We start from the raw sequence: 10,948 nt of genomic DNA, 5'->3' as shown, positions 1-10,948 counted from the left end.
AAGTGTCCAAACTATGAAAGATGCCTGTTATATTCCTTAGGTTTGCACAAAAGGCAAATATGTTTTAAAGTTTCAAATACAAAAACTATATTGTGTTTTCAGTTCATCTTAAACAAATATTTAGGATTGTATACAGTATATGGTTTATTGGTATACTATTATGTCCTAAAAAGGAAAGGTCTTTTGAGGAATACATTTTTAATTAGGCCACAAATTATAGTAGAATGACCTCATATTGGCCGTCTTCATCCCATGATGTGCCTATGTTTTCTGTCCCTAAAGGTGACGATGATGATGTGAGACGGAGGAGGAGAAAGAGGAGGAGGGGGATATCACCAGTTAATAACCCCAGCCTCCTCTGTCGGTCAGCATTATGATCGCAGAATGCATCGGGACCTTTTCACCATGGTAGCCGCGCCGTGGTGAGCGTCCGCGGGACAGAGCTGCTACCCGATCACATTTCTTCCATTCGATAGATTTCTACAAGCTACGCGCTGGAGCCTTGACACGCACGCACGCGCGCCCTTCCGGTGCGTACTTTGCTCCGACACATCTACGGGAGGCTTTGAGTCTTTTCAGCCAGGGTATAGAAACTGTATTATCACAGACAGAAAACAAAAGATAGGACGGACAGGGTCGGTGCTTTGAATGTAGAGGCAAGCTGGTTTTCCGTCTGCGGGGCGCACAGCGGTGCTGCTGGACCAGCCGAAAGCGCACCAAGTCCCGTCCCACAATCTGGTTCACCCTCTGCTGTCCAGAAAACTGCAAACATGATTTTCCTCGGAATTGTGCTCGCTCTTTTTTTCTCAGGTAGGTTTTTATAATTTGATACTTGTGTACCAATAAATAAATAAAAACATATAATAAATAAAGATAAAGCAGTTAAAACCTTTGTAAAACGGTTGAATTGGAATCTGGATGGTCACTGCTTGAATCCTTAACGATGACGAGGATTGACTGAAAAGTGCTTTATATGTGGCAGCACTGATGCGAGACATTTTTTGTCCCTTTCCATTTACTTCAATCGCAAATGCGGGAAGTCACAAGGACGTAGTGATTTTCGCCAAACTTTTCAGAAGAGTAAAAATATTTCTCATGGCAGTTGGTTTCTCTCTAAACCAAGTCCTTGTTTCGTCATTTCAGTGACTATTAGTACTATTTTAGCTGCAGCAATGCTTTAATCATGATAAACCTCTGGTATCTATAGTTTTTTTTTTAGTCCAAAACGCCACTAGGCTACGCCGTTTCAGCCCCAAGCCTCGAAAGGAAACTTGGCATGACTGAGCTGCAGTAATATGTTTACAGACAGGTGTCTGAAGAAACCTTATGCTTCCAGTGTAATTTTTTTCTGAGTAAAGCAACCAGGAATTAAGTTTATTGTTCATGTTGATTGTGGCTGTGTATGGAATCATGTTTTAAAGCAAGCTTGTTTTATTCATGTTCTTAGTCTTGAAGTATCTGAGATTTAATGCCAGATTTTGGCACAGAATGGGGCAAGTCCAAGAGATATTTTCATAGAATTAGTTCAGCTGTCTAAAAAGTATTTATCTGCCAATTTGTAAGGAGAAAAAAATATTTAAAATAAATGATAGATGGGTACAATTAATTTTTAACTATTCCTTAAAATTTAAATTAACTGCAATGTTTGAGAATCCATTATTCATTGCATCTGCTCCAATGATCAAGTTGTTGAATCATTTGATTTCTGTTGTAATTGTATTTGGTATTTGTTCCCTGTGAACTAAGAGAAGTGTAAGTCCTGATATTTACTGACTGGACCCATGCAGTATAATATTTCATATATTTTGTTGTTTATTTTTGTTATCTTCGAACATTTCCACATGGTTCTTTACAGCACATCTATAGTTGGTATTTTATACCGCTCTACACCTTTATTTAGACCTATACAGCTTTACATTTACATAATACTCCGAGTGTACATGCATGTGAGGGAGAACAATTTAATTCCTCTATGATAACAATTCTAACTCAATTCATACATGTATTTGTGTCATTCCCTCAAACTATCATTTCACACAATAGTGTTTCTGCCATTTCTTGACAGTCAATTTATTATCAATGAATGCACTTTTAAGCATGGGCTAATGTTGTCCAGAGGATGCCAATGTTTTGATCTCTCTTCATCTCATTCTTTGTCATATTTCCTTTATGCCAAAATATACTGTCATTCATAGGGGAAAAAAGGGAACATTTTGTGTTTTGGGTTTTGTAAATAATTGTAGGCATTTGGCTTAAATTGACAAAAGGTTGGTAATTTTGATGTAGATAAATAGGATTCTTCTCACCTTAAAAAATGCCTTTGGAGGCAAAATACTAGGGTTAATAATAAAAAAAGAAAGAAACTGCATTGAAAAACCCCTTTTGACTTTTTTTTTCAGTGGCGGAGAAGGTATTCACTTGTTTTACGTCGACAAAAGTAGACTACAAATACCCTGCCATTGAAGTGTTCTGTAACAAATAAAAGTCCTGCATTTAGAATGTTAGTTAATTAAGAGAAAATGTGTGATTATTATCTGGAAAATTTATCCAAAAGATTAATAGTGCTCAATGTAGAAAAATATCCTCTGTGATCGTCAAATTAAGGCATCACCAGATAGAAATTAACAGCAGTTTTCAAAGTCGGGTCAGGGGACCCTTTCTGGTTTTTTAGTTTTGTTTTGGGGATCTTCAGCAGAAGGATAAATATTTTGATTTAAAATAAGTATAGTTTTCTTGTCATTTTAAATAATATGTTGTCCTTATTCTATTATCATGAGAAGTATATGAAAAACATGAACATGAAACCCCAACCTGGTCTCAATGATTTTCAAAACAGTTGTCAGATTGCTCTATATTTGAGCGTAAAATCCTTAACTTGTAAAGTAATGACTAACTAAACTGCTAAAGTTTTGGACAAATTTAATTAAGTAAAATGAAATAAAGTCAGACAAAAATTAAGATCAATATCCCTCTTGGAAGAGGAAAAATAGCAAAAAGTCACATTGAAAGAAAAGTCTCATGAAGTGCACGTATTTCAGACTTGTAGAGTAGTTGGCAAATACACCAGATACATTTTTGGTTTAGTTCCAGCATTGTGAAATCATGTTGTGGGTGTCATATCTATGCCCTGTTATTTCAATGACCAAGCAAGAGTTGCAATTGTTGTTAAGAGCAAAAAACACTTTTTTCTTTCATTTCATGATCTTGGTTAGATTATGCAATGTGCTGGATACAATTTATTGACTGGCATATTTATCACCCTAAGGTTATGCATCAGACTCCCTTACTGATACATAAACAATCTAAAGACCCAGGATTTTTGGAAATATGACCACTTCTCTTGGCTATGCAAGGTTTGACCTCTGAGGTCAATGTCAAAGTGATATACCTTGTTTGGTTATATTTCAAAATATCTGGCAGTTTACTTGCCTCGAGGCTCAAAAAACACAAATCAAAGTTAAGTCCTGGATTGAAATCCAGGTTGGGCCCTCTCATGCACATCATCACTTTTTTCTCCGTTGCTTTTCTTTCTCTCTATACTGTGAACAAGATGCCAAAACGCTTTAAAAAAGAATATCCCCTTTCAGCATGTCACTTGTGAGAGTAAAATTATTGAAAGATATCCATTGGAGTGGCTGCACTGTTTTTCCAGGTACTCCCTAGTAAGGCAGAAGCAACCTCTGGGGTAATAACCCTGGATAGGAGCCACTGGATGATGTAAGTGCAGCATGAATGCAGTTCCCCCACAGTGGTTTTATGCAAGCGTAGTCCTTACTTCACTGTGTTGCTGTTGTGTTCATAAGCTGTGTTAATGATTGCCCAGCTTGTTATGACTCTGATTTTGAGTGACAGGCTCATATACCCCTCTCTCTTTCTCTCTCTCAGTTTTACCCTAACACCTCCCTTCCCCTCCTTTCTCTCAGGCTTTCAGTTTGTGTCTAATTTTCTTTTCCTCTTCGATCTCAAATCTGAATTATCCTTTGTATTCAGTGGTATGTCAGAATGAATTCGTTCAATGAGGAACTACAGTCAACCACTGCTGGAGTGCAAACACTTTTTGAGCAGCATTGGTTGACATTTTATCGGTGCATATGCAGGTGTGCTTGTTTGTGTGTAATTTTGGTGGTGGGCGGGTAAAAATTAGCATGTTTGTTGATGTCTTAAATTAGTTTTTGAAGACCTACTCTGATACTAATGATTTGGAAGTGAAGGTGCCCGCAGGGAGAATTTGCCCTCTTTTAAAACTATATATACAGTAATTCCAACATTTACGGTGTACCCCTTCTGTTGCCACTGAAGTTAATCACTGTTGAAATGACCCTCCTCCCCACCTACTGTATACTGGGTTGTTGACATGATATAGCATTTTTTTCTGTCAGAGATTAGATGAATATAATTTGACTAGTTAAAACACAATAAATGGGTTAGGCCTGTCTTTGTTTTACACACAGCTGTTTTCAGTACTTATTTTTGTATATTTTGAGGAAATGAATAGTTTAACTAGGGCGACACAGTGGTGCAGTGGTTAGCGCTGTCGCCTCACAGCAAGAAGTTTCTGGGGTTGAGCCCTGGCTTGGGCACTGGGGCTTTCTGTGTGGAGCTTGTATGTTCTCCCTCCCTTCTCCCCAGTACAAAGACATTGGCGAGGGGACTAGGTTAATTGCATACTCTAAATTGATCGTAGGTGTGGCTGTGAGTGTGAATGTGTTGGCCCTGCGATGGTGACTCGTCCAGGGTGAACCCTGGCTCTCACCCAAAGGCTACTGGGATCGGCGCCGCCCCCCGACCCTTTACAGGATAAGCGGTAGAAAATGGATGGATGGATGAATGGAAAAGTTAAACGTGTGACATAATGCTGCACAGTGTGATTCACAATAAAAATAACAATGTGTTTTTACTAAAAAATATTACATAGCAGAGAAAAAATCTCACTCATCTTAAATTAATATACTTTTAATCATTTTTGAAAACATGATACATTTATTGATAAAAATCCTACAATTTCAACAAGTGGGGGAATGAATTATGATTTATATTTTGATTGTAAAATAGTGCAGTGCAGTGCAGTTGGTTTTATGGTGGGGTCGTCGGTTGTGTGATGTCAAAAAACTTCAGAGCCATCCAATCATAATTTGATGTCATTATTAAATCACACCATGTCGTCAAGTGCCTGTTGTTTGAGGCAGTAGGTCCTGAATTGTGTGATGTCACAATACCTTAATGACAGACACTGTCCTCTGATTTTGACCCCAGTCATTCTGTAATCTCATGTACCCTATTGCCTGGAATCTCTATACAGTACGTCTGTCTTTCTATAGGGAATTAGTAAATAGGAAACAGCATGAAAGCTACCCCTGACCTGAAATGCAGAACTCCATTTCCTTGAGGCACCAGCAATGCACATGCCAAGTGTAACTTTGTCCAGCTGAATAGTTGTTGAGATAAGTGTTGTTCTTCCAGTTAGTGTAGGAGCCATTTGTATTGTTCTATTTGATTTCCTCGTGATTGATTTGTTGAGATCAAGCTATTGTATTATGTTTTTTGAACACTGGTGTTGATCATTTGAGGCACATACATATTGATGCAGGTGTAAGAAAAGGGTCAGGTTGCAGGTTAGCAGAAACACAACCAGTTCTATCTGGACCAGGACAGACAAGCAGCCTTGACGGAGCAGAGAAGGAACCAAGATACAACTTACTGCAGAAAATCAACTGGGATAGCCTTCACTTTGTTCTACAATAAACCACCAGGATCACTCTCCTGGAAAGGAAACAAAGAAAGGGGACCTTTAAAAATTATTACGACAGTTTGAATAGCTTGATTAGTATTTGAGAACAGAGGTCTAACAATTTAGACAAATCTCATGCACAAGTTTTCTTTTCCCACTTCATAGGATGCATTTAAAGTACAGTTCAGTGAAAATGTCTCTGAAAGTATTGATCATTTCATACCGGCCCTATCACTTTCCATAAATGTCAGATTCCATGCTATAATTACATGTATTTGTTCTTTAATACATGTGGTTTCAATCCTCTCAGCTAAAAATTTCCAAAAAAGTGAAATTAATACTTAATCAAAGACTGTGTATGTTTGAAACAAGTGAGTGTTTGCCAGACAGTGAGAACTTAATGAGATACCAAGCTAGTGTTGGCTGCATTGTAGGAAATGGAGGATCCAGATTTTGCTAGGTTTACCATATCACTCAATATTAAGCCAACATATTATGGCTTTTGCTCCTTTTTTAGTTTGCGAAGTAATGTCACATGTGCTATGTCACTGTTGTTCTGACCATTATTATTTAAAGGTGATGAACTGAAACAGTCTTTTCTCTTATTTATGTATTTATTAATTTGTTTATTTTCAATCATTGTCACAAGTCCTGTCTGAAGTTTTATGTCTGTATTGGACTTTCATTTCCTGTTTTATTTTGAAATTTCTGAAATTTCCCATCTTTTCCTGCTGTTCTTATATTACATGCCTCACCCTAAAGTGTCTCTCTAACTAATAGCTAGATTTGTGTGTGTGTGTGTGTGTGTGTGTGTGTGTGTGTGTGTGTGTGTGTGTGTGTGTGTGTGCCCTCTTTTTTATGCTGTTCATAACAATGCTCACAAATGTGCGACTTTTTCAACTAACCTGCAGGTCAGCCACAGGTCAGCTTTAGATGTCAATACTGATACTTGGATGCCAGTTTGGAAACACGTTTCTCATTACGACTCAAGACTGTGATTGCCATGCAAGTTTCTGATTTGGAATGAGTCACTGTGACTGTGATCGTTAATGGTTAACAGCACCTTCTGCAAATATTTAAGCAGTCTTTTTTATGATATTGAAGTCTGGTTGGGCAGAGACAAAAACAATGACTTATTCTGAGCATCTTAAAGACTTTACATTAGATTGGAGTTAATTGACAACCAACTTCATCTCATATGGATGGAACTTCATTGTGTTTTTTAAATTTTTGGGAGTTTTTTTTTTCTTGAATACTCCTTTTTGATTTAGGATTTTTTTTTAGTTAGAATACTCAATCACCAGGTTGAGAACTGTTTCTTTTACATAAGTTTATTCAATAAAAAAATACTATTGTTTCTCCTCACCTGGGTGATACTTTGTTACTTAAGTTTTTCTTCACACCTGTAACAGGAACAGTTGGCGTGGCTGAAAGTGAGTGTAAAAATAAAGACCCACCTGGGACTTTTTAACAATTTATTTTATTTCTTACATACATTCAAATACTGAAGTTTAAAAATGTTAATTCATTTTTCTGGGCATTATATTTAAGTAGTACTTCCTGGCTGAGAGTGGTTGCCAGGCAACCAACAGAGTCTAGCAGTATGTTTTTGCACAGCTGCTAACTGGCTGCTGGCTGTAGCCTCATCTCCCTCACTGCCAGAGAAGCAAATTCTCTAAATTGTCAAACTGTTTAAAGGAATACCATGTATAAACCCAAAGTGATGACATCACACTGATGTCATCAGTTTTGTAAGACAAACAGTAAAAAAAAAAGACAAATCTCTTCCAGCTGCATTTTATATTTGTTTTAACGGGCCAGTAACCCATGGCCCTCTAAATAAAAAAGTAAAGCTTGATACATTTATGTGTGATACTGGTTTGTCCTCGACCTATCAGAACATGCAACTTCCACTTTCAGCACATATACACAGGTGTCAGGTGCTTGAAATTATTTGGTTTAACACCCATGCCAATTACACATCTACTACCACTATCATCACTGCGCTGCAAAGGTGTGTGCTTTGACCACCAGGAGGAAACACATTCTTATCAGTATTGGTCTTCAGTGGTGTATGCTGACCTCTCTGAAGACCAGTGAAACAAGAGACATGGTAATAATAAACCTTCTTTGATCATAAAAGTGAAAAAGCTGATTGGAATGGGAGCAGCCATCATTTCAGGTCAAAAGAGAGAGAAAGAGAGAATAAGCAGAAGCGATGTAGAGGCTTAGAAGAGTTTTAGGTGAATGAAGTTGGTAAAAGAAGTGAGGAAATCCATCTTCCTTCAGACACATTTAATGAAAAACGAAGGACTTCGCTGGCATCCATGCACCTGATTCTGTATGATCTGATGCAGAAGTGTGTGTGTGTGTGTGTGTGTGTGTGTGTGTGTGTGTGTGTGTGTGTGCGTGTGTGTGTGCGTGTGTTTGTGCAGTAGCATTCTCCTCAAAGGGAATGGTGTGTCCAAGGGGATAGTTTGGAGGTCTTCTGTGTGTTTTGATGATAACAGGGATTTGGAACTCAAACATAAGGGCGGCAGATGGTGTGTTGGCTTCTGCTTCCTTGGCTGTATGTGTGAGTGTGTGCGTCAATTGGGTGAACAAGCGGTAGATTGAGTGCTCTGTGTGTCCTCACTGAAACTCAGCCATGATTTGGCAGTCCCCAAAGGTATCATGGCACTCTATGGTCAGAGCCTAGGCTGATCCCAGGTCAGCCTGGGCTGACCTCAGGCCCAGCTGCTATCACAATGACAGATGTGTCAGAGACTGGCTCCAGATCTGTAGCTGGCACCCCATTTCCAGCCTGTCTGTTGGCAGGAGGACCCTTGCAGACATTTAATTTGATGACGGTTGAGACAAGCGTCTTTAAATCCTTCAATGTGGAAATCACATTTGTTTTCTCCTCTTCCTCCTTGAAGAGGATGCAACACAATTACAGTACTGTAATATCTCCATCCAGGAGGTTATGTTTGTTTTTATTTGTTTTTCTTTCTTTTAGGAGAATTATCCATAATTTTTTAGATGGAAATTCATGAAGTCTGAGGTCTAAGGATCTGGGGACTGAGATAAATGTCACAATGACTGAGATAATCATAGAGATTTTATGTACTGTTAATGTTATGTGTTAATATTGTAGTTTAATGTCACTACACTAAAAAAAGGGGAGGAGACACATGGAGTTAAAATTCAATAAGTCTATATTATTCCTCAAGGGGACAAATTCAGTCAGAAGTGAATGTAACAATAAATAAGATACAACAACAAAAGCAATCAATTATATATGTAGCCACAATGATGTGTGAGGACATGTGACCAATAGTCTTCAAACAACTGGCACTACACAAGTAATAATATAATTAATGATAATCAGCAATCAATAGAATTTAACACAGGAAATAGAAGCAGTTGCTCCATAAACCTCCAACCACTCATCAGTACCTTTGCAAAATGTAAAGAAAAATAGGAAGCATTTATCGTTGTCTGAGACCTTTGCGGACATTATCCATTATTGAGCTCTTTGGTCATAATTACACAAATTATGACTCCTCAATTTAGCGCCTCAGTTTTCATAAACAAAGAAGCAAGGAAAATGAGCATGCAGGAACTGTATGTAGGAAGTGTATGTGTCTCTGAAATGTGATCAGAAATTGGCAGGAGCCACAATGACTCTTATATGAATTATTCTGGTTAATTTAGGTGAGGGAAATGCATTTGGGTTCAGGATATCCAAAGCTCAGCTCATATCGGTTATTTTTCTGCTCCACATTCTCATGCCGCCACATTTTAAATTATTAGATTGTTTGACCTATCTGGTTGCACACTTCACTAAATTTTATCAGCATGATGAATTTCTTTTTCCTGTTTGAAGTTATACCGCCTGCAATTATTGAGTCTAAATGAAGCCTTTACTAAGGAAGAACAGAAAAAAAGCAATAGTGCATGAAGATCCTTGAATGTTCAATCCGTCTCACCACAAAGAATTATTCTATTATATATTATATAATTATTATATTTATGTAAATAGAACAGACACTGTCATTAATCAAGTTTGAACTAAAGAGAGTCAACAGAATTTACTGAGCGTGACAATTCATCCTTGACCATATAAATAGCACTTGGTCCCTTTTTCTGTCGTGATCTACAGAAAGTCATTTAAGTGCATCTAAAGTTAGTAAGTTAAGTTAATATGATGCCAAACTATTTGTAGTTTGTCGGAATAAATTTGAAGACAGTCTACAAGGATCAATCCTGGATTCATTTTTGAAGTAAAGCATCAGAGTGACATGCTTACGGGTGCAATCAGATTTGCTGTCATGGTAATGTCACTGCAGGTGGATGCATTTCTAAACAGGAGCATTGAAGATTTCTCCACCTGTGGTGTTGAATCCAACAATACCTCTGCACATCACTGCTCAGATGATTTGGCATCATGATTGAGCATAAACAATTTCCTAAGCATTAAAGATTGTTTCGATGAATGCTGTTGAACTTTCGATAAATATGACAACTCCATCTGTTCATAAAGACAGTGAGCCTTAATCATGAATATATTGATGCAAACATTTTTAAATTAGACCATAGGACTTGTTAAACCCACAATTCAGTCTGAAACAAAAAGCTGATGTCTGTTTTTAAATCCTTGCTCCTGATATCTGTTGTGTACCTCTTGTAACTGACTGCCTCCTAGGCTTCTAAAGACTTCCAGTTTGTCAGAGGTACACAATGGATATGAGGAGCAAGAAATTACAAATAGCCATCAGGTTTTACTTCCTGTCTGTAAGACTAAATTGAGGGTTAAAAGAGTTCTGCAGTATTAAATAACAAGTTTGTATGTAAAAACATTGTTTGAATGAGGCCCATGTGATGCAGTCAAAATGTCCCCAAAACTCCTAACGCAGGATGAATTTTAGGTGATGCTGACTGTGTCTCCCTTGAGAGTACACCTTAGCAGTCAAAACAGGCAAAAATGTTGGCATTGTACTGTAGGACATGTTTCTACAAATCATGGACATGTATAGTGTTGGTAATGTGCTGGTAATCTTTGATTGCCAGAGCTACTGCATCAATTTAACCCAAACTTGACTGGTATGAGCTTTGTGCCATCCTTGATACCAGTCGGATTCACTGCACTGTATCGAACATAGTCCCTGTTCAGAAAGATCAACAAGAGATCTTTGTTGGTCTTAGCATCATTCATCGCAGTGTGGTCATTACATTTTG

At 37.8% G+C, this 10,948-nt stretch overlaps 1 protein-coding gene across 1 annotated transcript in view; it reads left to right on the top strand.

The window, feature by feature from the left end:
• Positions 1-370: 370 nt before the first annotated feature.
• gfra3 (GDNF family receptor alpha 3) overlaps positions 371-10,948 on the top strand; it is a 48,155-nt gene continuing 37,577 nt past the window's right edge. The window contains exon 1 of the mRNA XM_086222745.1: positions 371-810. Within this exon, the coding sequence (XP_086078871.1) occupies positions 771-810 (40 nt within the window). The 5' untranslated portion in view covers positions 371-770. The remainder of the gene's footprint in view (positions 811-10,948) is intronic.

Source organism: Aulostomus chinensis, chromosome 13 (genome assembly GCF_037954235.1).
Source record: "Aulostomus chinensis isolate RoL2024-O1b breed Wild chromosome 13, RoL_Achi_v1.0, whole genome shotgun sequence".
In the NCBI taxonomy this organism is placed as follows: Eukaryota; Metazoa; Chordata; class Actinopteri; order Syngnathiformes; family Aulostomidae; genus Aulostomus; species Aulostomus chinensis.
The sequence above is the reverse complement of the archived record's forward strand: the minus strand, read 5'-3'. Positions and strand labels throughout refer to the sequence as shown.